General features: G+C 41.4%; 1 protein-coding gene across 1 annotated transcript in view; it reads right to left on the bottom strand.

Annotated features, from left to right (window-relative positions):
• Positions 1-27,313, bottom strand: part of ANTXR1 (ANTXR cell adhesion molecule 1) — a 266,648-nt gene that overhangs the window by 189,346 nt on the left and 49,989 nt on the right. The window contains exons 4-8 of the mRNA XM_055400577.2: positions 19,968-20,049; positions 19,379-19,412; positions 17,843-17,922; positions 15,193-15,261; positions 13,631-13,711 (exon numbers count right to left, since the gene is read on the bottom strand). Of these exons, the coding sequence (XP_055256552.1) occupies positions 13,631-13,711; positions 15,193-15,261; positions 17,843-17,922; positions 19,379-19,412; positions 19,968-20,049 (346 nt within the window). The remainder of the gene's footprint in view (positions 1-13,630; positions 13,712-15,192; positions 15,262-17,842; positions 17,923-19,378; positions 19,413-19,967; positions 20,050-27,313) is intronic.

The following is a 27,313-nucleotide window of genomic DNA, read 5'->3' on the forward strand; positions in this document are numbered from 1 at the left end:
AGCATCCTAGGATTGGGGCTTGCCAGGATCCGCATCCAGATTCTCCCCAGATAGCACCTGCACCACCTGGACTGTGATGATTGTCCTCTCCCCTCTCCCCCCTAGTTTGCTGCCACGGGGCTCTTCTTGCCTGAAGGGCCATCCTAGCTACTGGTGGCCGTGACTCAGGGAGGCAACCACCCCCTTCATCGTGTCTTCAGGCACAAATCTCCAAACAGGCCACATTGGAAGAAACAGAATTGACCCGCTGGAGAAATTTGTAACAGTGACATTAGAACAACACAAAGCTGTTTCTTACATTTTAAATAAAATTCCTCCGTCTCCCTTTATAAGTCATTTTATCATCGGCAACTAAAGATTTTAACAGTCCAAGAATGAAAATTGAGCTATTGGATCTATCCTGTCTCCATTCCTCAAACTCCATCAAAACACAAAAATGAAATTTTCACCCATGTTACGTTCCTGACTTGGAAGAAACATTTTTGAACCAATTCTAATACTTAACCAGGGGTCAGTAAAGGAAACACCCGTGAATCTTTAACCACAAAGACACACTTGCAGGTTTTGTCATAATAAACACATGCTGTATGATTCTCTCAAAGTGTCTGCAATTAGCTGATAAATCTAAGGAGTGTATTAAGGGCCAAAAAATGTCAGCCAAGTGCAGTGATTCAATCCAGTAAAAACACAGCTTTCCCAATCTTAACATAAAACATCTGGAAGGGATACGGTGCAGCCAATAGAGTAAAATTTATCAGTGAGGGGGATGGGCAGGATTTGTCTGGGACTGTGGCTTCTATTAGTTTGAAATATCTGGTTTCAAAAGGTAGGAAGTCAGAATGGCATGGGGTGGATTTGGGGTCCTTTGGTTATTAGCAGCCCAGACTGTACAGTAATCAGTCTGTCTGAACTTCAGCAGACAGCAGAGCAGCCTAAGGGACTGGAGACTGGGTGGGTGTGGGGAGGCAGAGGATCCGTCCCCGATCCGGGCACTGGTAGCCATGGAGGAGGTACAGACAGAGCACTGGGAACCAGATGATGGGAAATGACTAGACAGAGTGGAAAGAACTCGCACAGGGTCAGGGTGATGTCAGAGGGGACAGAATAATTGACCTCTAATGGAGACTGTGCTAAGACTACCACATGCCTCAAGCCTAACCAATGTGAGGAGTTGGCTTCTGGTCTTGATCCTGGTCCTCTACTTGTCTGACTTATGGTCCCTGGCAAGTCCTTAAACTTGTCTGAACCCCAATTTTGTGACACAGTTTAACATAGTAATAATTTAGAATCTAGAATCAAATTGCTTGGGCCAGCTCAGTCATAAACATTGTGACCTTGGGCAAGTTCCATAACCTCTCTGAGTCTGTTTCCTCATCTGTAATGGTAGGATAAGGACAGCACCTACTGCATGAGGTTGTTGAGTTGGGAAGATTAAATGAGATACTATAGGCAGAGTCCACAGCACAGGGCCTGGAAATCCTCAACTAATGGTGATTTATTCTTAGGAGCCTGGGCTCTGGAGACAGAAAAAAATAGATCTGGACTTTAAATAGATTTCTGTTCGGATCCAAGCCCCACCACTTACTGGCCAGGAGGATTTGGATAAGTTATTGAACTTCTGCATCTCAGTTTCTTTTTCTGTAAAATGAGAATAAGACAAACACTGACCTCAAAGAGTTGTCTGATGGTAAAATGAGTAAGAGACAAGAACGCAGAGAAGTTTCATTCGTAAAATCAATAGAACACAGGTGGTAAAAGTTGGCTTACAGAGTGAGGAAGAGAGTGAGATTAAGGAATCCTGACAAGGCTTTTGTTCTGTAGACAGAACCAGACAGACGTGATTAGTCAATAGATAGTGATTTCATGACCTTGGGCCATCAGCCAACAAGTGCCTTACATGAAAATAGTGAAAGTGAAAGTCAACCAGTCGTGTTCGGCTCTTTGTGATGAGTCTATACAGTCCATGGAATTCTCTAGGCCAGAATACTGGAGTGGGTAGCCTTTCCCTTCTCCAGGGGAATCTTCCCAACCCAGGGATCGAACCCAGGTCTCCCACATTGCAGGCGGATTCTTTACCAGCTGAGCCACAAGGGAAACCTTCATGAAAATAAGGTACCAAAAAGTAGGCTCAGAACAGCCTTAGTAGTAAAGCTCTTAGCAGGATGTCTAACACATACTCAGTTCTCAAACAATGAGCTGTTACTCTTACTTCTGTTACTACTGCTATGACTGCTACTACTCTTGGGCAAAGACAGTCACTCATAACTGCTTCTATCTCATCACTCACCACTGGTCTCTTGCTAAATCCTATTTGCTGAAAATGCCTGAAAGATGGCTAATTATGTTATCCTGCTACCTTCTGGGCAGATTTCAAAAAGAAGATATATGGGTAAGCATGTTGGAAATCTGTAAAGAACTCTAGAAATGCATGTGTTGTTACTGGTAGTGATACTCTTGAACACCTCATTAGTTTATTAGGGGAGTAAAAGAGGCAACAGATGTAAAATAACTCTGCCAAGTAATAAAAGCTATTTAATATATTTAAAGTGAAACCCATGGCGGATTAGTCCAGGACTTAATATATTTATTTATTCTGAAGCCTTTTCTCATACAGTTCAGGGTTTATGCAGAGATTTCTCAAGAATCCTTAAAGATTGTGAATATTTGCATAGAGTTGTTATGAATCCCTCCCTTACCATGCTGCTGCTGCTAAGTTGCTTCAGTTGTGTCCGACTCTGTGCAACCCCATAGATGGCAGCCCACCAGGCTCCTCCGTCCCTGGGATTCTCCAGGCAAGAACACTGGAGTGGGTTGCCATTTCCTTCTCCAATGCATGAAAGTGAAAAGTGAAAGGGAAGTTGCTCAGTCGTGTCCGACTCTTCGCGACCCCATGGACTGCAGCCTACCAGGCTCCTTCGTCCATGGAATTCTCCAGGCAAGAGTACTGGAGTGGGTTGCCATTGCGTTTTCCGTCCCTTACTATAAGCATACCTAATTTTTTCCCCCTCATTGCTCTGCCTCCTTCCCTAATAAGCTATCATTCTTTATTTACTTGACCATTTCCTGTTGGAAGGGTTTTGTGTGTGTTCATACAAGACCAGTTTCCTTTATCCATTTGTGGTATAAGGGCCTTTTGCTTCTACATATCTAGATAGCATGTTTCTTAGTGTCTTATTTATCATGAAAGGCATATTCTGCTTCTAAGATGCCTGGAGCTTGAAGTAGGCTGACCTGTGGGTGGTTAACTATCTATCACTCAATTACATCTGTGTAGTTCTCTAAGCCAAAACTTAGCAATTTCCCTTAAATTCACTCTCTTTGTCACCCTCCAAATTCAGTATGGATTTTGTGACCTAAGTCTTGGTGATTTTACCAATGAAATATTTCTGTATTCATTCACATTTTAGTATGAATTACCATCTTCCAGAGGACTTATTGTGGTTTATAATGATATATTTATGATTGGTTGGTCATTGTGTATCTTCCCTTTTAGACTATATAACCTCTACAAAGGCAAAGAGAATTGTTTTTATCCAGCACATAGTAGGCACTAAATTAAATATTTGTTGCATAAACAAATGGCACTTTCTGCATGGCTTCATTAATTGGCATTTTAGCATATTATATAGCAGTCTTTCTTTTTCCCCATAAATATCATCTTTTATTAATCTTTTCTGGTTTTTTAAATTAAATTTTAAATCTTTTATATTCTTTTGAATACAAGGCTAGTTTCAGCATCTTGTAACATCTCCCTCTTCTTATTAAGCACCACTGTCTTTGGAGACTGCCCTTCTAGCAGGTCTACTTCTCACCTTCATCCTTTTAAATGACTTATATTTTGAAACAGTAATGTTGTAGGTGTATTATGTCCCCATGTTTAAGGTCTAGACAGGCCTGCTTTGTAAAATGCCTTGGTTCCTTTACTTGGCAAAAATGTGTATGTTTGGGAGGTGGGGTTTAGACTCCCAGGTACAATATTATAGCTGATGGCAGTATTCATGTTGGATAAGCCTGGAGGATATTGCTTTTAGAAAATGTCAGGGAACTTGGGACACATATCTGGCTCATCCTTGTCTTCAGGACTGTCAATCTTACCCCCACGAATTTTGAAACTATTTGATCTCTAATAACATTTTGAAAAAAAAAAGGAGAGTCACCTTTCCTAAGTAAATTCCATTCCACATTTAAAAATCAATAGACATATTTATTGTTAACTATGGACATTATCCTAGTTCTTATCAGTTCTACAGAATCTGAATTTAAAATAAAAATTTACTAACACACAGAGATCTTTCTAGGATTCACACATGATTTTATGTATAGTCATTGTGTTTAGTTGCTAACTTGTGTTTGACTCTTTGTGACCATGTGGACCCTAGCCCTCCAGGCTCCTATGTATAGTCATGCATAATACCGTAAATATTGCAACGTGCAAGAAAGACATTTTTAAGAGATTACTGAATTTTAGACAATAAAGCTTATTATCCTCAAAACATGCAAGAGTTTTGTCTGGAGAGGGGCATCCAGCTTATCAAAATATATGGTACTCTTCTCCACACTTAAGGAGAGTCTGGTGTGAAGGCGCACAGGACAAACAAGGTTTTGAAACTGAGGAAATTCACCGTTTTTCTATGAAACCACTTTCTTCTCTTGTTTTCAGAAGGAAAGCTCAGATAACTGTGAACTCCAAGACGAGGTTTATTTAGTAAGATGAACTTGTTGATCTCATGAATACTGGCAAAGTCAGTGGCCCTCCTGGGGAGCTGGACCCTGCAGTGTTTCATCGGATTTTGTCTAAATTCTGCTATTGCTTTTACAATAAGTCTTAACAGATTCCTAGATATAGGAGAAGGAGCTGGAGGGTGTGGGGTTGACCTGAGGATTAACTGAACATACCTTCCTGCAATCTCTTCAGCCTATTTAAGTAATGGGAATTTTTATTACATTTGGATTCTTTACTGAGTTAAATAGAAATAATAGCTTAGCTGAAATGCCTGACCTGAATGTCTGTAAAATCTAATTAATGACTGCTGAGGCAAATGATTTTTAAAAAATCTTTTCCACTCACCACAAAAACTACAATTAATTATATTTATGCCTCCAGGCCTGCTAATGTGAATGCAGCACAAAATGCCATCTTTTATAGATACAGTCCTGGAAAAGAGGGTAGAGAAAGACTAAGAGGATTTTACAAGAAACAGAGCCACAGAACTGCCCATGTGTGGTGCCACGTAGGTCACGAACGCGCTGCAGTCCTTGGCGCTGCTTTGCAATGAATTCTTATGCTCAGCCCCACACTCAATGCCACAGGGGGAATACGACAAAGGGGGCAGGCTCAGCAACTACACAATTCAGAAACTGACCAGGAGGAAAGGCAAATGCCAAGCAAGTGATGCCAACAATTAGCGCCAGTGGAGTTCAAGGCAGGGAGAGTTCAAGGTGCAGGAGAGATCAGGGCAGGCTCTGCGGAAAAGAGAGGATAGGAGCAGAGCCTTGAAGTTGAGACGGAATTCCAGACAGGGTTTAGATGGGGCAAAGGTGGAGAGGGCAGTTTCTTCCTTCACAAATAAGGCTGATTTAAGAGAAGGGCTGCTGCTGAAATGAGTCTCCCCTTCTGCTAGTCCTGGAAGGAGAGCTGGTTCAGTTAAGTCAGGTACTTTCCAGGACTACAGGAATGTGATGCAGATACTGTTTTGTTTTGTTTTTTTTTAATGTGGACCATTTTTAAAGTCTTTATTGAATTTGTTTCAATATTGCTTCTTGTTTTTTATGTTTTGGTTTTTTGGCCACAAGGCATGTGGGATCTTAACTCCCTGACCGAGGACCGAATCTATGCCCCTTGCATTGGAAGGTGATGTCTTAAGCACTGGAACCCCAGGGAAACCCCAGGGATTTACAGTTTGATTGGACAAAAACCCTTAGCAGACCTTTGTGGGGTCTTGGAAGAGTAGATGGGTGGGAAGCCAGGAAGATGGGCTTTGCCTTTTGTCAAAGCTCCAGTAAGGCTGGACTGAGGGGCTTTCGCATTCCCATAAGGGGAAGGGAGAAATTAGCATACGATATGGTTCCGTTCCGTTCCATTCTGTCACTCAGTCGTGTCTGACTCTTTGCGACCCTGTGGACTGTAGCCTACCAGGCTTCTCCGTCCATGGGATCCTCCAGGCAAGAATACTGGAGTGGGTTACCGTTTCCTTCTCCAGGGGATCTTCCCGACCCAGGGATGGAACCCAGGTCTCCCGCATTGGAGGCAGACGCTTTAACCTCTGAGCCACCAGGGAAGCCCACGATATGTTACCATAAATAAAATAAATATATATACGCCATGGAACAGATCCAGTCCTCAGTTTCAGTAGTTCTTAGAGCTTCCTTGATAACAACGATGTTAGTGCCAAAACTTGCAAGAAATCGTTTCAAATATAGTCATGTTTGCTCAATACTTGTTTATAGTTGATCAAACACGCAGAAAGCTCTAGGCACTGACTCACCCCTCGAATTAGTAGGAAGCCCTATGCAGGTTTAAATATTTATTCTAGAGAAATGCTCCTGGATGGATATAGTTTGGTGCCAGTGACTGGGTTCTTCTCAGAGACCAAGTGTGCTTGGTTCCAGGCACAGCCCTTGATTGCACGAGAAGTGGGGACAGTGGGGAGGAGGAGCTGGCATCATGGTAACCAGGTCAAGTGTTAGGATTCAAAGCTGCAGCCCCACTTCAGTGTTACCCGAACCCAGCTTTCATGCAGGTTCCCATTTCACTGCCTGCAGCACTTTTGAAAAGGCAAACAAAGACCCAGGAGCCTTGCTGGACCTTTGCTTCATATTTTCACTTGAGGGCTGGCACTGCATTCACCAGTTGTGGTCAATGGAAACTCCCAGAGAAAGCCACAATAAGAAAAGGCAAAGAAATAGTTTCTTCCTTTACAATTTTACTGGCTTAAAGGGCTCCAATCTTCTAACCTTCTAAATTTTGTTTTATAATTTTATCAAGTGAATTCTGCAAAAACAAGGAATTCTGTCCTCCGAGGTAGAGTCCTGAAAAAATGTGAAAGTGAAGATGTTTCTTTCAGCTGTGGCAAGCTGCAAGCCTCTCAAAATAATGGAATTTCATCCATTGAGCAGAAACTGAGATTTTCAGAGGTGCTTTCCACCTAATAGTAAATGGCAAAGAGTCTCCTGCCCACCAATGGTGCACTCACACCAGTGCACCTGCCTGGACTCTGGTCTTGTCTTTGCTATAACTCTGTAAACTGTGTTAAGTCATTTCACATTCTTGGTCCTCAGGGTCCTCTTCTCTGAAATGGAGATGCTTCCTGGCCTACCCACATCATCGTTAAATGCTGTGGTCATCTTGTTATGGACCTTAGAGACAGAACTGAGTCATTCTGGATCACTGCCCACTGCTGTGCAATCTTGGACCAGTTAGCTAATCTCTCTGTGCTTAGGGTATCTGCTTCTATGGAAGGAATAATAATATCTACATTAAACGGTTGGGGTGAGCATTTGATGAGATGACTATGTAAAATGATTTTCACTGTGCCTAACAGCTAAGAATTCACTAAATGATGACTTCTTATTTTTAACCTTTCTAAGGAAATTGAGGTGGGAGAAAGCCTGAGCTCTAGAGTCATGTACTTGGGTTCCAACCTTGATCTCCCCATTAGAACTGTGTGCTCTTGTGCAGGGTATCTGAGTCTCCGTTTCTTCATCTGTTAAATGGGAATATTTCCTTCACAGGGCTGTTATGGTTTTTAAATAGAGTACTGCAATACTTTGGCCACCTCATGCGACGAGTTGACTCACTGGAAAAGACTCTGATGCTGGGAAAGGTTGGGGGCGGGAGGAGAAGGGGACGACGGAGAATGAGATGGCTGGATGGCATCACCGACTCTGTGGACATGAGTTTGAGTGTACTCCGGGAGTTGGTGATGGACAGGGAGGCCTGGCGTGCTGTGATTCATGGGGTCGCGGAGAGTTGGACACGACTGAGCGACTGAACTGACTGACTGACTGACTGAATATTAAATGAGAAAAAGGAACAATGTTTGGTACCAAAATAAATTACAAGCTTCTCTCTCTGCCTATTCTCTGTGTCGCACTGACGGGAGATTAAAACAGATAACAAGTGAAAGCACTTTGAACTAACACGTTACACAAAATCTGAGTACTTCTTCCTTAAAGTAGAGAGGATTGAAGAATAGTAAAAAGACCAAAACACAGGAATCAGATTGAGGAGAATCCAGGGACTTGCTGCATCCGTAGCTTAGATAATCATTTCCCTATAATCCAGTGATTTTCTGTTTCCTCAGATATTCACAGCCCAGTATTGTGGAAAAAGCAGACTCTTTGGACCCAGATGTGGGTTCAACTTCCCTCCTCCACCATTATGAGTGGGCAGACTTGGGCAGTTTATCTAACTGCCTACACCTCAGTTTTCTCACCTGTAAAATGGGGATAATAAGTCCCCCTTGAGAGAGTGGTTGTGGAAGTAGTTAACAGAGGAACTGGTAGAAGGAAGACGCTCAATAAATCATAGTAATTTTCCTTCTTTTCCACAGGTCTCATTACTATTGGTCCTGAGTGTTTGTTTATTCATCATCCAAAGGGGATAAAAACCATGATCTCTAGACTCCCTGAGCATCTTGATTACAAACATGTTCGTTCATTTGTCAGATTTTGTATTGGCTATGGTTGCCTATTGCCCTTACAGTAAAATACCATAGTTTTCAAGGCTCCATGTGATTTAGCCACTTCTTGCTTCTTCCTTCATCTTCTGTCATTTACCATCCAAGCCCCACTCTTCTTCAGTTCTGTTATATACCTTCTTAGGGTTCTGCTCTGCCAAGAATGCTGTATCCACACGTTTCCAATGAAAAACTCCATTTCACTTTGAGGTGATCTCTTCAAAGGAGTCTGAGTTCTTTGCCAACCACTTTTTGGAGGAGGAAATGGCAACCGACTCCAGTACTCTTGCCTGGAGAATCCCATGGATGGAGGAGCCTGGTGGGCTACAGTCCATGGGGTCACAAAGAGTCGGACACGACTGAGCGACTTCACTTTCACTTACTCTTAATCTCAGTTGTATGTTACTTTCTATATACCATGCATCACAATTTAAATTATACATGTTTATTTATTGAGTTTTTTTTTTAATGTGTTCTTCCCACTAGATTATAAGCTCCACCAGGATAGGGTCTCTATCTGCTTACGTATAACCAAATGGCCAGAGTCTACCATAAAAACTTTTCAATGAATATTAGAGGACTGAATAAATATTAGCCCATGCATCTTCACTGGGGATTTAAAAACAAGGTCACTATTAAGAGGTACAAACCACTGTATAAGATAAATAAGCTACAAGGATATATTGTACCACACAGGAAATATAGCCAGTATTTTATAATAACCTTAAATGGAGTATAATCTATAAAAACATTGAATCATTATGCTGTACACCTGAAACTAATATTGCAAATCAACTCTGCCTCAATAAAAAAAGAAGGTCCCAGTGGATCTAGAACTTCATGAACTATTTGAGCTTTTGAAAGCTGCTCTGTACTCCTATTCTGGATAACTAAGCCCACACCTACTTTATTATGAGAAAAAAACTAGCCACAAAACAACATCCATGGGAAAAAGTTGGAAAAGATTCTTCAGATGGGGAGAAGGGATACAAGAGTTTTCTTTTCAGTATCCAGAAGGAGAAATGAACCCATTCCTTAAAATTAGTTAGCCAACTTTCAGGCCATAATTATTTCTGTCTGACTTGAGAAAGATGAGCTGTGCTGTGTTTGTCCTCATTTTTCTGTACAAGCAAATGAATTAACAACTGCAATAAACATGGGTTTCAAGTATTGCAAGGATGGAAACCACCAGCATAACTCCCAGATAAAAACTCACAAAAATGCTATCATTCAGCTAAAAGTTTGGAGTCTCAAATTATTTTTTCCCTTTTTGGAAGATAGTTTTAGTAAAGTTTCTTAAACATCTTTGGAGTGATTTCTACTGGAGGGGTAAGGAGAGCTTTACAAACATCTGAGCTCATGCTGAGCTTGAATGAGTTGCTAAGGCTGAAACAGTCAAAGACAACACAATTTATACAGATAAAAATACTCAGATTATTTGGGGAGGAACCAACTCCTGAATGATGTGGCATACCACTCATAAGAATCTTTGAACAAGTGAGTTGTCCCTGTTTGGAACCCAGCCATCTGAAGAAAGGACTTCTACAGTAGCCTCATGACTGGGCTTCTGTCTCTGGGGCCCCTTAGTATCCTTTTTATATACAGAGACACTGCTATCAGATTCTCTTCTTAAATATCACTTGTTAGATGTTCAAATATTTCAGTGATTACACTAAGTTGGAGTTAAAATTCCTTCCAGGCTCTCATCAATCTGCTTCCAACCCAGTGTCTTAGTTTATTTCTCATTATTCCTGACTCCTTTACCCAAACTCTCCCAGACAGATTATTGTCCTCAAAATATGTTTGCTCCTTTCCATTCTTTGGTCTGAGGTCATATCATCTCTTCTCTGGAGCTATCCATCACCTGTCCTTGGTCTTTTAGGAATTCAGGTCTGCTCAGGTTCTCATGAGAAGGCAATGGCAAGCCACTCCAGTACTCTTGCCTAGAAAATCGCATGGACAGAGGAGCCTTGTGGGCTGCAGTCCATGGGGTCGCTACTAGTCGGACACGACTGAGCGACTTCACTTTCACTTTTCACTTTCATGCATTGGAGAAGGAAATGGCAACCCACTCCAGTGTTCTTGCCTGGAGAATCCCAGGGATGGGGGAGCCTGGTGGGCTTCCGTCTATGGGGTCGCACAGAGTCGGACACTACTGAAGTGATGCAGCAGCAGCAGCAGCAGCAGGTTCTCATGAGAAGGCAATGGCAAGCCACTCCAGTACTCTTGCCTAGAAAATCGCATGGACAGAGGAGCCTTGTGGGCTGCAGTCCATGGGGTCGCTACTAGTCGGACATGACTGAGCGACTTCACTTTCACTTTTCACTTTCACACATTGGAGAGGGAAATGGCAACCCACTCCAGTGTTCTTGCCTGGAGAATCCCAGGGATGGGGGAGCCTGGTAGGCTTCCATCTATGGGGTCGCACAGAGTCGGACACAACTGAAGCGACTTAGCGGCAGCAGCAGCAGCAGCAGCAGGTTCTCATGAAGTCTCCAGCCCAGAACAGTTCACCTCTGAGCTGCCACAGGATTCATGATCAGACCTGAATCCTGTTTTTAATCATCTGGAGAAATCACTGGGTGTTGTTTTACCTGCTTATCACATTTCTTGTTGTTTATTCTGTGGAGTGTGCCACACTGACCTCAGAAGTTATTTATAGGACCCCAGGGGTCCCTCACCTGGGGATCCATAATTGGAACTGAAAATCTTCTATCCTTTCAATTATTTCCACTTTCTGATTAAGGTAGTTTAAGTGGGTTTCTGTTTCTTGCAATCACATCTTAAAGAAGACGTCTGTCATATGTACACGTTTAGGATAGGAGCTCTCGACTTGGGGTGGAATTATTTTTTCACAGTTCTGGAAATGTAAGGTCATACATATCAATGTTCTGAATGTACAACATCTGTGGCACTGACTAAAAAGTGCAGATTTAAAAGATGCAGGTTCGCAGGCTCCATCTCATACTGATTCTGATAGAAGCTCTTGAGGACAGACCCCGGGAATGGGTAGTGCAGAGAAGATTCTCCATGTGATCATTATGCATATTCAAGAAATTCAGAGGATCAGGAGGAAGCTAACACTGAGGTTTCCCGTGTGGTGGTGAAGGGACATGGAAGAGGAAATAATTCATATGTCTTGAGTACTGATTATGTGCTTGAAAAAAATATTAGGCATTTTCACTGGTGTTATCTCTTGTAATCCTCAAACAAGACTACAATGTATGTCTTATCATTAATCCCCTATACAAATATGGAATGAAAGAAAATACCTCATCCAAGGATCTACACATGATAAGTTGTTGGGCCAGCCTTTAAACTCTGGACTGACCAGCTCCAAAGTTCATATGTCTCACTCTCCTTTCCACTCTGCTGGGGTTCTTAGCAAACCTTAGAGGGAGGGACAGGGCGCATGAAGCACAACAGGTTGGAGGCTTCCTAGGTCAGTCTGCAGGAGCTGGACAGATCCTGAACTCCTGAAGAATAACCCCTGGATTAAAACCACATCTTAAAGGGACAGTGATCTTCTGAGCTCTGAATCTGCACCTTGGACCCCAAGTCTAAAGCCTGGTGAACTCCAACTACAGATACCGCTGGCTGTCTGCCTGGTTCCCAGACCTAAAGGTAGAGGCTTTAGCAGCTCTGGACTTTATTACAGGTGCAGCACACACAGGCCTTTTGGCTGAAGCTTCAAAGATCAGCATTCTCCAGTATCCGCTGGACCAAGGGTCTAGCTAGGGGATGGACAGTAGAAAAGAAATCCAGGAAGCCAGGTCACGTTCACTGATAGGAAAGGGATGATTAAAAACACACACACACACAAAACCAGGTTGTGATGGAAAAGAGGGCTGGTGACTGTGCAAACCCTGGGGAAAATGGAAACCCTCATATTTTACAGTAAGGCTGAATTATTATTCAGCTATGAAAAAGAAACAATTCTATTTGCAGCAACATGGATGGACCTAGAGATTATTATGCTAAGTGAAGTAAGTCAGACAAAAGACAAATATATGATATTACTTAAAAGTGAAATTTAAAGAAATGATACAAATGAACTTATTTACAAAACAAAAACAGACCCATAGACATAGAAAACAAATTTATGGTTCCCAAAAGGGAAAGTAGGGGGAGGTATAAATTAGGAGCTTGGGATTAACGTATATATATATACAACAGATAACCAGCAAGGACCTACTGTATAGCATAGGGGACAATATTAATATCTTGTAATAACATATAAGAGAAAAGTATCTGAGAATCTGAAAAAGAATATGTGTGTGTGTGTGTGTGTAACTGAATCACTTTGCTGTATATATACCAGAAACTAACACAACACTGTAAATCAACTATATATATTAAACAAACAAACAAATGAGCCACGAAAAACAGAGAAATAAGAACCTATGTTGTGACTCCAGGTAAGTTCCATTCATTAAATAAATACAAGTTTAATATTAAAAAAAGAAACCTTTTAAAATCACCAGGGAAGATCTTAAAACTCCTGTTTAGATAATCATCAACGGGCAGCCAAGGTAGAAAACCACTGGTGGAAAGTACCTCTGATGAGCAAGTGATAGGGGTTGAGCCTGCAATGGTCTAAAGGGAGGCTGCAGTCAGTCATGACTGGGAAAGCTGAGGTCACTCAAGAGCACAGCAATGGGCCACGGTACTTCCAGTATAAGAACTGCCTGAAGTCTGGCTCACTGCCAGAGCAGGACTCCCTTCCATTTTTAGTTTTCCACTGTAGGGTGAAGAATTGGCACAGAAGAATAGAAACAGGTGTGAAAGGCAGGAGGGAGAAGTGGAACACAGCAGATACAAAGATATCCAAAGGTGTGTGTCTCAAGAACAAGACCACCAGCCTCAGTGAGAGCCAATGGGGGCACCGAGCAGCAGATCAAGGGGCCGGAAGGGCTGGAGTATTCAGTCCCAGAGGAAGTTGCTCTACTCACTGAGTGGATGATGCCTTGCAGGGCCTGAAAGCCGTCATTTACCGGAAACACGTGATCCTTACTGTCTGCAATCCGGGCCAGCTGAGAACACAGCAAACACAAACACACACGGAGACGTGTAAGGTTCGGACACGGAGAACCGGGAAAAGCCACTGGGTCCGGGGGCTCCATCTCATTTAGAACCCGGAGGAACTGAAGGGCTTGCCTGGGCTCAGGGGCCTCACTGCAAGGCCCTCAGTCATAATGAGCTTACCAGCCGCCCTTCTGGAGCAGGTCCGGAGAGTCAGCTCCAGCTTTTACGTTTGTTTTAATGCTTGTCTCCTTGGGAGCAGGGGTAAGATTGCGCAGCAAGATGAACATTTGGCCTGGGTTGATTTATTTATGGATTTGGGGGCAGGCCATTGGCTCATTTTTCTCCCATTCAACCACATTTCTATTGGCAACTGTATTTGAATCAAACAGACTCAGGTTTCCTTTCAGAGCAACTTTAAAAATAAATTCAAGCTTTGGTGTTGGGAGAGGTCAATGAATGGGGACCCTTATCTTAGACCCAAGCTGCTCATTGAGGGAAGAACCCTTAAGACTGGTTTGGCTGCTCCTGCTTGATGGAGCAGAGGACTGAAGAAAGGAGAAACTGATCTGTGAGCTTTTACCTCCCAAATTTCTGTCTAGTGCTGAGACTGCCACAGTTAAAGTCAGTGCCAGGATTTTTACTGATTGAAAAAAGAACACACAATCATTGGGAAATTTAAAAAAACCCAGGAGTGTTACAAAGAAAAAAAGTTCATATAATTCATGTGTTAAAAAAAGTTCACATAATTCATGTGTTAAAAAACATTCATATGATTCATCTATTATCTATCTACCCATTCGTCCATTCATACTTCATCTATTATTGTTAATTTGATATATATAGTCATTCATACTTTTTCTATACAAATATCATATTTTATTTTAAAAAGTGGATTTGTACTATTCCCAAAACAGTTTATGTTACCTTATTTTATTCATTTAGCAACATATCATGAGCATTGTCCCTGTTATCAAAACAAAAATAAATTATGAAGAACAACCCTTTAGGTTGCTAACACATTTTCACAATTTGCTTATATATACCTGGACATACTCTTCTGCCCACTGGCCAATTATTTCCATTTATGGGAGGGGTATTGAAAATGCATTGCATTTTTAATGAGATAAAAGGGATGTTTGCCTTTTAAATAAGAAAATCAGATTTGTCAAAATAAAAAAAAAACAACAATCTGTTTCCAAGTTAATTTCGATCTGTTTTGACTTCTTGGCAATTTAACATCTACTAAAAGTCAACTAGAAAGGATGCTGCCTAGATGCTCTGTGTTGAAGACCCTCAAGTGTATTTGCAAATGGGTTCACGTCCCTCACACATCCAATGACTCCCTTCCTGTTTAGCATTCCTGGAAAAATCATCTATCTAAAGGGTATTTACGCTGCTGATACACTCTTCTCACCAAATTCAATTCATAAGTTTTCTATCATTCACAAGCTTAATATGCTCCCAAGCATGAAGAAATCTATGTTCATACCTGTGTTTCATTGAAATCCTTCACGCCCACACAGTAAACGATTGCACCGAGATCTCGGGATCTGTTCGCCTGGGCCAATGAAAAATGACATTAGAGTGAGAAGCAGTGGCAAAAGTAGTCCTTTCGAATCAGCCAGACTAATTGAAATAACCAGGTATTTATTGAGCATCTACTGTGTGCCAGGTACCATAAGGGAGAGGGCAGTCCCTGTCCCTGAAGAGTCAATACTCCAGTGAACATCATATTCTAATTCAATTTGGTAGATGCAAAGGGAGTGATTAGTCTAATGGGAGGTGTTGAGAAAGATCCACAGAAGTAGAGTCTTGATGAGAAACTTTGAATGACGAAGGGAGGAAAAGGAAGCTGTAGGCTAAGTCATATTAAATATTCTGGGGAAATAATTGTCTTTCCTGTTTCTCTGGTGGATTTTTATTGACATAGGTTCTTCGTTTGTAATGGCATCATGCTCTGACAGCAAATTGTGATCTTTGGAACCTGATGTACCTGTGTTTGGTGCTTGACTTAGCTCTGTGAAGTGTTTGGGGGATTAAATGAAATAACATATGCAGAGCTCCTCACATGAGGCCTAGAACAATATAGATGGGCATCAATGTCAGCACCTTTGTGAATAAGGGTTTTTTATTCCCAAAGACACAGGGTCAATGGTATGGGAATTGCAGTCCATATTTGAGTGGGTGAACCTATGACCTTCTCTACAATTAAGTATTGAGAGGGCAACATAATGAATAATATACAGATTTTGGCTTGGTTTGAATATTTGATTTATTAAGGACTCTTCCAGGTTTTCTAGGTTGTTTGTTTCTAAACAGAAAACAAAATTTGTAATTCCTTGCTATATGTCAGTACAGTAGGAAATTAGTAAATATTTGATAGGAAACATATAATAGGTGCCCAATATATGCATATTGATTTCAATGGTGTCCTGTATCCCCCTTTCTTAGTACTCGAACCCACTTATGATTAACCTTGAATTTTAGAAAGGACAGAAACATACATTTTTTTATCTTCAAGTTAGAAATATTTCTTTTGGCTTTCAGGATAAAATTAACTTTTAGATACAGTCTAGCCCCAGCCTTATCTGCAACAACTTCTATATGGTATTTCTCCTCTACAGGGCTTTTTATAGAATTATCAAAAATGGAAAGGTTCATTTTCTTTCTGTATCCTGAACTTTATCTTTCTGTTTCAGACACCCTCTTCCTATTGGCGGTGGCACTCCAAATATTTTTCTAAGTTTGCATATGACATACCTAAAATTCTTTTCTACTAACCCCTATTTTAAGCCTGTCACTTATCATTTATTTTATAGTCACTTATTTCCTTATTAGGGTTTTTACTTTGATTGCTACTTTGCATCTAGATAAACCATTTTGCATTCCTATTATATAGTTAGTTTCAACTTTTTCTAAAGTTAGGAATTTCTATATAGGAATGTGTTTTCATATAGGAATATATTGTTTCCCAGATGCTCAGGGAGCATCTGTCATAATTTATTCAAGTGTCTCCCCATTGAGAATTTTGTACAAGTTAGGGATGGGGGACAGTAATGTATTTACCCACTTAATATCCTCATGCCCTTTGCCAACAGAGGCTTCAAAAAGTTGAACATTATTACATAGTTAAGTCCTTGAGGGCAGCAAGCGTGTCTTACTCATCAATGTTTCTCTAGTCCAGCAAAGTGCCCATACAGGTCAAACTCTAAGTAAATAGTGAGTGAATGAGTGAATGAACATATACTTCTGGCTTGTGGAGAAAGCTGAAATAAAGTTAAATAGCAGTCAAGAGCTTCAGGCAAGGGTAATGCTCTGATTGATTTCTCCTCGAGTCTGGCATCTCCCTTCCTCCCTGCCTGTGTTTCTTCTTTTTCTTTCCTGTGTTTCTTCTTATTGTGTTTCTTTCGAGCTTGTCCTGAATGAGCCTTTGTCACTAATGAGGCTTCGATACATTTCTATGGTGAACTGGTTTCCTTGGGTTACTTATACATATAGCTCAAATGTGAAATTTGAAAGGAAAGAATTTCCTAAATATAAACATCACTTTCAAGACAAACCTCTTTTGCTGAATCTCTTTATACAAACTGAAAGCTTCATTTAGAAAGAATTCCTTTAGTTGCTTTGGGGAGTACTTTTCAAGAGCATAAAGAAAAGGAAAAAAGGAATATTGAAGGAAAGCTTGCAGTTTACTTTGTCACCAGTTAATGTTCAGCTTTGATTCTTAGTGAGAATTTCAGTGATTAATACATTTTGACAAAATTGGCTCTTACATATTTCAAGTAATTCTTTCCCCTCCTTTTTTAGTAGAAATGAAAGAAAAATAGTACCGATGGATTTGTTGAAAAATGATACATAGTATTTCAAAACTGCTTTTAATAAAGAAAGGCATGACATAAATTTTATCCCCCAAAGTAATATGCAAATATTTTGTAAAAGGGAAAAATACCCACCATGTGTGAGACACGTGGATTCACTTTAAAAATAAACTGTTATTATTTTTCACATATGGGACTCTATTTTATCCGGGGATTTTACAAAGAAAATCTATCATTTTTGCCCAAGTAGAGAGACTGCAGCCCATTTCAGAAGGAAGAAGCCCTGTTTCTATGTCAGACACAGGCCAGGCTGTCTCTTACCTCCCTCTCTGAATAGAAGAAGAGGTCTTCATGGAGTTCTCCATCAGTCAGAGCAATGATGACGCTGGCTGTCCTGTATCCTGGTCAAACAACACAGACCCACTCAGTTCATCCTGCCACTCCAAGAAAACCCCCTCAGCCCTGGGAGTCCATCTCTTCGAAGCTGCACCATCTGAGGTTCAGTATTGTGAGAATCAGCACCTTTTCTTTTGAGAATGGAAGTAGCTCCAGCATGAAGAAGAATGTGGAACAGACTCTAAGGGGGAACATGTTTGTTTTGGAGTTGCCAAGTCATGTCTTTCAAAAAGACCAAACCTTGTAAACTGGTCCCTGGACTGATAGCTGGGGGTAGCTACAGGGAGTCACACATGACTATTTCCTAGGAACAGTCCGCCTGACTCTTGCCCAGGCCTGAGGGCAACCTTGACCACCTGGGCCATCCAGGTATCCTTCTCACATGCTGTCTTTGACTGCATGTAACACACCTTGAAGAGTTTGGCAAAGAGTAACAGTCATCATATTTACAAGTTGACTAGAAGTATTACAGCAGTTGTCAAAACTTACTAGAATCCTGTTAGTGATTTAAAAACTTCTAGTAACATTGTTTGTTAGTTGTTCAGTTGTGTCCAACTCTTTGCAACCCTTTAGACTGTGGCCCACCAGGCTCCTCTGTCCATGGAATTCTCCAGGCAAGAATACTGGAGTGGGTGGCCATTCCCTTCTCCAGGGGATCTTCCCAACTCAGGGATCGAACCTGGGTGTCTCACACTATAGGCACATCTGAGCCACCTGAGCACATCTGAGCTCACATCTGAGCCACCATAGATGATGATGTATTTGTATTAACAAGTGTTGCTGTAGATACTGGGTCTGTCTTATTTGTTGCAGTTTAGAGTAAAATAGGAAGTGGACACTTCTACAGGTCTGGAAGAAAAGTCCCTACTGTAGTGCTGACTCTCTTTTTGAAGATTTGCCTCAGATAGAGAAATGTTACCCATGAAAGATAGGGTAGTAATAGTATATTGACTAAAATAATACTAAATATTATTTCTACGTGCTAAGCACACTAGCAAGTGCTTTTCATGCACTTTGCCCATTTAAATGAAGGAATGATTAAGCCAAACTGGTATCTTAATCTAAAATCATATCCAGTCATAGTGATAAAGAGGCTTGGAGCTCAGAGAAGGACAAGAAAATTAAATTTGACATAAAAATCCAAGACTTTACTAACTCATCCAAGTATTTATTAACTTGATGAATTCAGCATGCAAAACTGGTCATGAGCATTACAGACTATGCCCCATAATGAGATCTTAATTACTTTTATATAACTTTTTTGGGAATCATCAGAGCAGTAGAATTTGACCTGGTACGTGCCATCTTTCTATGTGTCCCTCCTCTGTGATGAAGTGTGTGTTCAAGGATCTGAAGGAATATCATATGTGTCTTTTGAAACAGGAAATTACTGAGGTAATTTTTCAGAAGGAGACACAGAAAAAAAGTTAATCATAATGGTAATTCAGAATACAGTCTTACCTTGACTGTTTTCATAATAAATCTGCTCACTGGCCTGAAAAACACATGAAAAAGTCATCAGACATATCTACTCTTTGCTACAACAAATGCCATAGTGGGCAGTGGTCTCTGATGTTGGATCCACAGTCTTGGGTCACTTTTGATTCTTCATGTAATTCACCCAGGTTTCACTCAAATATCAATGGATGACATTCATCTAAAGTTACCTTGGATCAATATCTTACTTCTCATAGTCTGGGACTTGTTTTCCTTAAGACTGAAATGATAAAATCTGCCTCAACCTCTGAAGAAATATATAGAAAGGCTACCCTGGGAATAGAGAGGACTTGTGTGTGGCATGATTCATGAGCATCAGCCAAGCATTAGCTGAGATTCTTCATCCAGTGTCAGGGAAGGAGGAAGGAATTTCATGTATTCAGCTCTTTTGGATGGAGTTATTGGGTACACACTTATGGGAAATTTTTTTACTCTTGCCATTGAGTGTGGCTCAGTTTCGTTAAAACATGTACCTTATCTCATCAGCCATCCCTGTGTTGATGTTTCTATATCACAATCTATATTTGGAGTTTAAAACTCTTTTTAAAGTTACCCTTTCAAATCCTTCATGCATGTAAGTGTCTCCTCCTGGCAGAACCTTCTGGAGTTCTTCTAGCCCTTGACGGATCTGTTCCCTGAAATCCAAAGACACCCTGTTAGTCTTGCTTTTCTTTTGCTTTTGATAGTCACATGCATTAGTCTTTTCTTATCTCCATGGATAGTCTGTATTAACCCAAAAGTCCCCTAAAAGCCTATTGGCAGGAAAGTCTTTGTAGTAAATCATCAATTTAGAGCCAGCCATAGTGTAGAATAAGTGAGATTCCAGGGACTGAGGGAAAAGACACTTCTTCGGGAATCTGTGGGTGAAAATTTTCCATTCCTTGGAACAGAACTAAGTTTTCACTCTACATTGGAAACAGTCTTGAAATGCAATGGTCTTGAAGGAAACATACCACCTTAGGCAACTTTATATCGAGATGCAAAGGACTCATGTAGTCCAGAGAGAGGTGGGTACTAACAACCCATGGCAAGGCCACCACGAGGACCACAGGCAGGAGGGACAGGCGTCCGGAGCAAAATGCCACCAGCATCGTTGTGCCAGAGAAAACCAAGTAGTCAGCTTTGAAAATAAAGACCCTGGCAAACTGGGTTTTCCAGGACAACCAGCAGTGTTTTCTGTGGGCTGAAGTCCGTGTTTTCTTACTTTGATTGCTCAAGGCAGGAGTGGTGCAGGAAGAGGAAGTGGGTTTTGGTCTTGGGAAAGGGTCCGACAGCAGTGGAAAACATGAAGCTTAGGGGACCAATCAGAATCTTTGTGGACCATTCCCTTAGGGATGGTAGATGTCCACATTCACATTCCCATCAACTAAATAGCTCCATATTATGCTGAAAAGGGCAAGAAATTGTAGTCTTTGACAAAAGAAAAAAAATGAACTTTATTCATGAGCAGTAAGCCCATAAAGGGTTTGAAATTATCTTCCTCCCACTGGAGTTTCTTTAGGGGCAGAGGGTAGAGATGCACAATTTAAATTGCGTGAGGAAAGTTCTTTTCAGCAGGGAAGGAACCTAATGTTCACTGGGCATCCACTAGATACAGGCCCTACACGGATTTCTGATTTCATCCTCACAATAACCACTCCAGGTGGGTATTGCCCTCAGGAAAGAAAACGACTTCAGAGAGGTTAGTTAAGTAACAGAACAGAGGCTTGACATAAAATCTGCCTGATTAGAAGAAAAAAAATTTTTTTTCCTGGATTTCTGCTTTGCCAAGCAGCATAGAACAGTGAGAAGTTTTCAGTAAAACCTGAATTAATGAAGAGTAATGGCAATTTTTAATACCATCTGTGTACTAATACTGTGTCAAACTGTTTGAAAAATACATACAATTAATTCACTTCTGCCTTATGATAGCTCTCTGAGGTAGATACTAGAGTTATCTTCATTTCACAGATAAGGAAACCGAGTCACTATATTGCTGAAAGTATTAAATAGCCATTTGACTTTCCCATTTCAAATTAGCTCCCTCAATCAGACTTCACATTGGCACCTGACAATTTTGTATTTATAGCACTTAGGATATTTTATAACTAATAACAGCTGACATTTTATAACTAATTTATAAACTAATAACTAATTCTATAACTAATAACATCTGTTTGTTTCAGTTCTAGACTTTAAGGAAGTTGTCCAAAGCCCCTTCACTACTAAGCGGCAGAGGTGGGATTTCAACCTAGAGGCCCTGCTCTCAGTCACTACGATAAACTATTTCTCTCTCGAATAAATGAATGAACAAATGAATGGATAAAATTTATTATTTGTATATACTGGTAATTGCTTAAAGAGGAAGCCCAACGCAGAATTAATATTTTGTTACACTGATATAATGGGGTGCTTATAGGTGAGACTGGATCATCAGGTTGGAAGTTTTAAAAGACGAATTGAATAGGGTTTAAACTGAGGTTGCTGATGCTTCTAAGGTGAAATATTTAAGGTCAAGTAATGGAGGCCTGGCGTGCTGTGATTCATGGGGTCGCAGAGAGTCGGAACGACTAAGCGACTGAAGTGAACTGAACTGAACTGAATGATTATACAGTGGCAGTAAGAAATAGATTTAAGGGACTAGATCTGATAGATAGAGTGCCTGATGAACTATGGACGGAGGTTCGTGACACTGTACAGGAGACAGGGACCAAGACCATCCCCATGGAAAAGAAATGCAAAAAAGCAAAATGGCTGTCTGAGGAGGCCTTACAAATAGCTGTGAAAAGAAGAGAGGCGAAAAGCAAAGGAGAAAAGGAAAGATATAAGCATCTGAATGCAGAGTTCCAAAGAATAGCAAGGAGAGATAAGAAAGCCTTCCTCAGCGATCAATGCAAAGAAATAGAGGAAAACAACAAAATAGGAAAAACAAGAGAGCTCTTCAAGAAAATTAGAGATATCAAGGGAACATTTCATGCAAAGATGGGCTCGATAAAGGACAGGAATGGTATGGACCTAACAGAATCAGAAGATATTAAGAAGAGGTGGCAAGAATATACAGAAGAACTGTACAAAAATGATCTTCACGACCAAGATAATCAAGATGGCGTGATCACTCACCTGGAGCCAGACATCTTGGAATGTGAAGTCAAGTGGGCCTTAGAGAGCATCACTATGAACAAAGCTAGTGGAGGTGATGGAATTCCAGTTGAGCTATTTCAAATCCTGAAAGATGATGCTGTGAAAGTGCTGCACTCAATATGCCAGCAAATTTGGAAAACTCAGCAGTGGCCACAGGACTGGAAAAGGTCAGTCTTCATTCCAATCCCAAAGAAAGGCAATGCCAAAGAATGCTCAAACGACCACACAATTGCACTCATCTCACACGCTAGTAAAGTCATGCTCAAAATTCTCCAAGCCAGGCTTCAGCAATATGTGAACCGTGAACTTCCAGATGTTCAAGCAGGTTTTAGAAAAGGCAGAGGCACCAGAGATCAAATTGCCAACATCCGCTGGATCATGGAGAAAGCAAGAGAGTTTCAGAAAAACATCTATTTCTGCTTCATTGACTATGCCAAAGCCTTTGACTGTGTGGATCACAATAAACTGTGGAACATTCTGAAAGAGATGGGAATACCAGACCACCTGACCTGCCTCTAGAGAAACCTGTATGCAGGTCAGGAAACAACAGTTAGAATTGGACATGAAACAACAGACTGGTTCCAAATAGGAAAAGGAATACATTAAGGCTGTATATTGTCACCCTGCTTATTTAACTTATGTGCAGAGGACATCATGAGGAACGCTGGGCTGGAAGAAGCACAAGCTGGAATCAAGACTGCCGGGATAAATATCAATAACCTCAGATATGCAGATGACACCACCCTTATGGCAGAAAGTGAAGAGGAACTCAAAAGCCTCTTGATGAAAGTGAAAGAGGAGAGTGAAAAGGTTGGCTTGAAGCCCAACATTCAGAAAACAAAGATCATGGCATCTGGTCCCATCACTTCATGGGAAATAGATGGGGAAACAGTGGAAACAGTGTCAGACTTTATTTTTTTGGGCTCCAAAATCACTGCAGATGCTGACTGCAGCCAGGAAATTAAAAGACGCTTACTCCTTGGAAGGAAAGTTATGACCAACCTAGATAGCATATTAAAAAGCAGAGACATTACTTTGCCAACAAAGGTCTGTCTAGTCAAGGCTATGGTTTTTCCCGTGGTCATGTATGGATGTGAGAGTTGGACTGTGAAGAAAACTGATCGCCGAAGAATTGATGCTTTTGAACTGTGGTGCTGGAGAAGACTCTTGAGAGTCCCTTGGACTGCAAGGAGATCCAACTAGTCCATTCTAAAGGAGATCAATCCTGGGTGTCCATTGGAAGGACTGATGCTAAAGCTGAAACTCCAATACTTTGGCCATCTCATGCAATGAGTTGACTCACTGGAAAAGACTCTGATGCTGGGAGTGATTGGGGGCGGGAGGAGACGGGGACAACAGAGAATGAGATGGCTGGATAGCATCACCAACTCTATGGACATGAGTTTGAGTGAACTCCGGGAGTTGGTAATGGACAGTTAGGCCTGGTGTGCTGTGATTCATGGGGTCGCAAAGAGTCGGACACGACTGAGCGACTGAACTGAACGGACTGAACTGAACTCAGACTTTGGGAGACGTACAGATTATTGTCTGCTTCTCTTACCAGTGCCCAGATATCAGCTCACATGCCAAGCTGCCCAAATCAACTGACTGGAAGCCTTCTTTGACCCCCTCTACCTTGACTCCCCTCTCTCCTAATCCCCTGTGTAATCTAACATTTGATTACATTGGTTGTATTCTAAGGATATCTTAATACTGACACTTCTATTTCTTTTGCCAATCTCACGGTCTGGGCCACCATCATTTCATACTTACACTACTGGGAAAGTCACTAGCTATCAGACTGCCTTTCCAACCCTCTTCTGTTCAATCTCCACATGTTCTTAAACTATGTGTCAAAACATGCCATTCACTCCCCTTCTCAAAACCCTTCATAGCAATTGATTACACTTGGCATAAGATCTCAAATCCTTACCCCAACATTCAAGTGCCTACATGGGATGGTTCTATGCCTCCCTGACAGTCTCAACTTGCACCACTCTGCCCCTACTCCCTTCATTTGAGTGCCACTGGTCATCCCTAGCTCCTTTCTCCAACAGATCCTTCACACCTGCAGTCACTGCTGCCTAGGGGCTGGAGATCTTCTTTGCCCAGCTCTCCACTGGGCTAATTCTCTCCCAGTCTTCAATCCCAAGCTAAATATCAATTGCTCAAAGTAGCTTCATTGGACAATTAGCTCCCTCAATCAGACTTTACAGGGCATCCCACAATTTTTGCTTTAATTTAAGACATTTTATAACTAGTAACATTTGATTATGTCATTTTCTGTTCAGTTTAGTTCATTTGTTTCAGTTCTAGACTTTAAACTCCATGAGGGTTGCAGCTGCTGCTGCTAAGTCACTTCAGTCCTTGGGCCATGTCTATTTTGGTCTCCACCAGTCTTCTGTGTTTACAACAGTACCTGGAACATTACAGACATTCAGAAAATATTTGCTGAAGAGGTAGAAGAGGGAATAAGCTTCACTGGCTACATGTGGACAGTGGCCATGCAGAAGCTGACCTGGTAGTAACTGACTGCAGGCCAGGCCTGGGTCCATGTGATTATAAACCATTCTCTATGGTGTACCTCTTTACAGAATCCCCACATTTTAACAAAATCCATTAAAAGCCATAGTGTAACTTCAATTCTGTTGTTGGGTAATGAGAAAGAGTATATATCTGTGCATTAGAAGGAGGGTTAAAAATGAGAGCAGAGTCCCCCATGAGGCCACCATGGTAGGGGGAGGGTGGCATTAGCATTCACCTGGCAGAGGGCAGCTTTACTCTGCAGGTCAGCCTTTTCATGAGGGTAACAGCAAAGGTCCACATAGTCAAAGCTATGGTGTTTCCATTAGTCATGTATGGATGTGAGAGTTGGACCATAAAGAAGACTGAGAGCCAAAGAACTGATGCTTTTGAACTGTGGTGTTGGAGAAGACTCTTGAGAGTCCCTTGGACTGCAAGGAGATTAAACCAGTCAATCCTAAAGGAAATCAATCCTGAATATTTATTGGAAGGATTGATGCTGAAGCTGAAGCTCCAATATTTTGGCCACCTGATACGAAGAGGTGACTCATTTGAAAAGACCCTGATGCTGGGAAAGATTGAAGGCAGGAGGAGAAGGGGACGATAGAGGATGAGATAGTTGGATGGCATCACTGACTTGACAGACATGAGTTTGAATAAGCTCCGGGAGTTGGTGAAGGACAGGGAAGCCCGGTGTGCTGCAGTGCATGGGGTCGCAAAGAGTTGGACACGACTGAGCAACTGAACAATAGCAACAAGAGCCAACAAGGTGGCAGGATGGTGAAGCTGGGATAGGAGAGTGTGGCTGAGACAGAAAACGGGTTTGTTCCTAAGTCACAGAGGTCATACCCTGAAACTCTTCGGTATAGCTGAGGTGCATTATGGAGTCAGAGGATAATTTCTGATTAGGTGGACGCAGATTGGGCATTGAAAGGAAATGTGAACCAAAAAAGTTAATGTGGTCTTGTCTTTGGTCATTGACTAGTGAGGTTTAGGACATTTTGGTAACACTAAAATTGGTGTATTGTGTTAAAATTGGAACTTTAAAAAGAGGGAAAAAAAAAGGGATACTGGGGGTGTGGAAAAGGTTCCCTGGCTGCTTTGTATTTTTTCTCTGCCAAAAAATGTCTGGGAACGGGGGTGTTTTCTCTAAGCTTATTTCCTTTCCTTACAAGTGTTTTCTTGAGCTTTCTATTTTTTTGGTACCAGAACAAGCACAGGCTGTTTTGGGAGCTGTCCTTATCCTTGATGTGTCTGGCAAGATATGATGAGCTCACTGGTCCCAAGCAGTGGTCACACTTCCCTTGCACCACCCTTAGTTGGTAAAAGATCAGATGACTTATGGCCTCATCTCCCTACTCCATGCCCCTTCTTTAAGCTCCCACAACATCCAAGCAAACAAAACAGAAGGTTTCATGGAAATTGTGGGTCTGTTTTAATTCTGGGACAATAGAACTATTAATGAAGACCTATTTTTTTTGTGCTCTCTTAGAAATGAAAGAAAGCGGGGAGAAAGGTCTTTTAAAGGGGTTGATAAGAACCTCTCCTCTCTGAGAACTTGGGCATTACCAAATGAAATGTTATCTTCCTGGGAAATGACAGAGTCTGGGAATCCTACGAAAACAGGCTGCTATTACAGAGTCTCCTCTTTTCCTTGGTTTCACATGTCTGCCAGTGTTCCTACTTAGAAGTTAAGGGTTTTCAGGCCACACGTCTTGTGTTCCTTTTGCAACTCCTGCAATACTTAATGATGGACACAGAGTGAGGGATTTGCTGCTGAATGAATGACTCTACTTTGGATAGATCCATCCATCCATCCATTCATTTTCACAGCTATTACTGAGCACTCACTCTACCCAGTACTATACTGGTTTGTAGGGGGAGGGGGTGGGGAGAATCAGTTACAGTGTCTGTTGGGCTTTCTCTTACCCTGGGAATTTTTCTACATTTCTGGAAGATTACTTTCTGGGATTCCAGTTGTATTGTGACATTTTAATATTTGCTGATGAAACCATTAAAGGATGAATGTTCGTAAGTACATCAAGAAGCACTACAACAACTTTTTACCCCAAGTATCCTAGTGATTCTTCTACTGCAAAATCCACCTTGGGGTTAGGCAATGTCTACCACAGTTTCAGTCTATAAAAAATAAACTCCACCACCACCCCTCTGAAACCCAGTGTCAGCTCTGAATTGACCACTTTTTGCCTCCTAGTAAAAGAGTTTCTGTGGAACTGACTTTCCTCAAATGTCCTG

Source organism: Moschus berezovskii, chromosome 11 (genome assembly GCF_049115385.1).
Source record: "Moschus berezovskii isolate FMDL1 chromosome 11, NW_MosBer_1.0, whole genome shotgun sequence".
Classification (NCBI taxonomy): Eukaryota; Metazoa; Chordata; class Mammalia; order Artiodactyla; family Moschidae; genus Moschus; species Moschus berezovskii.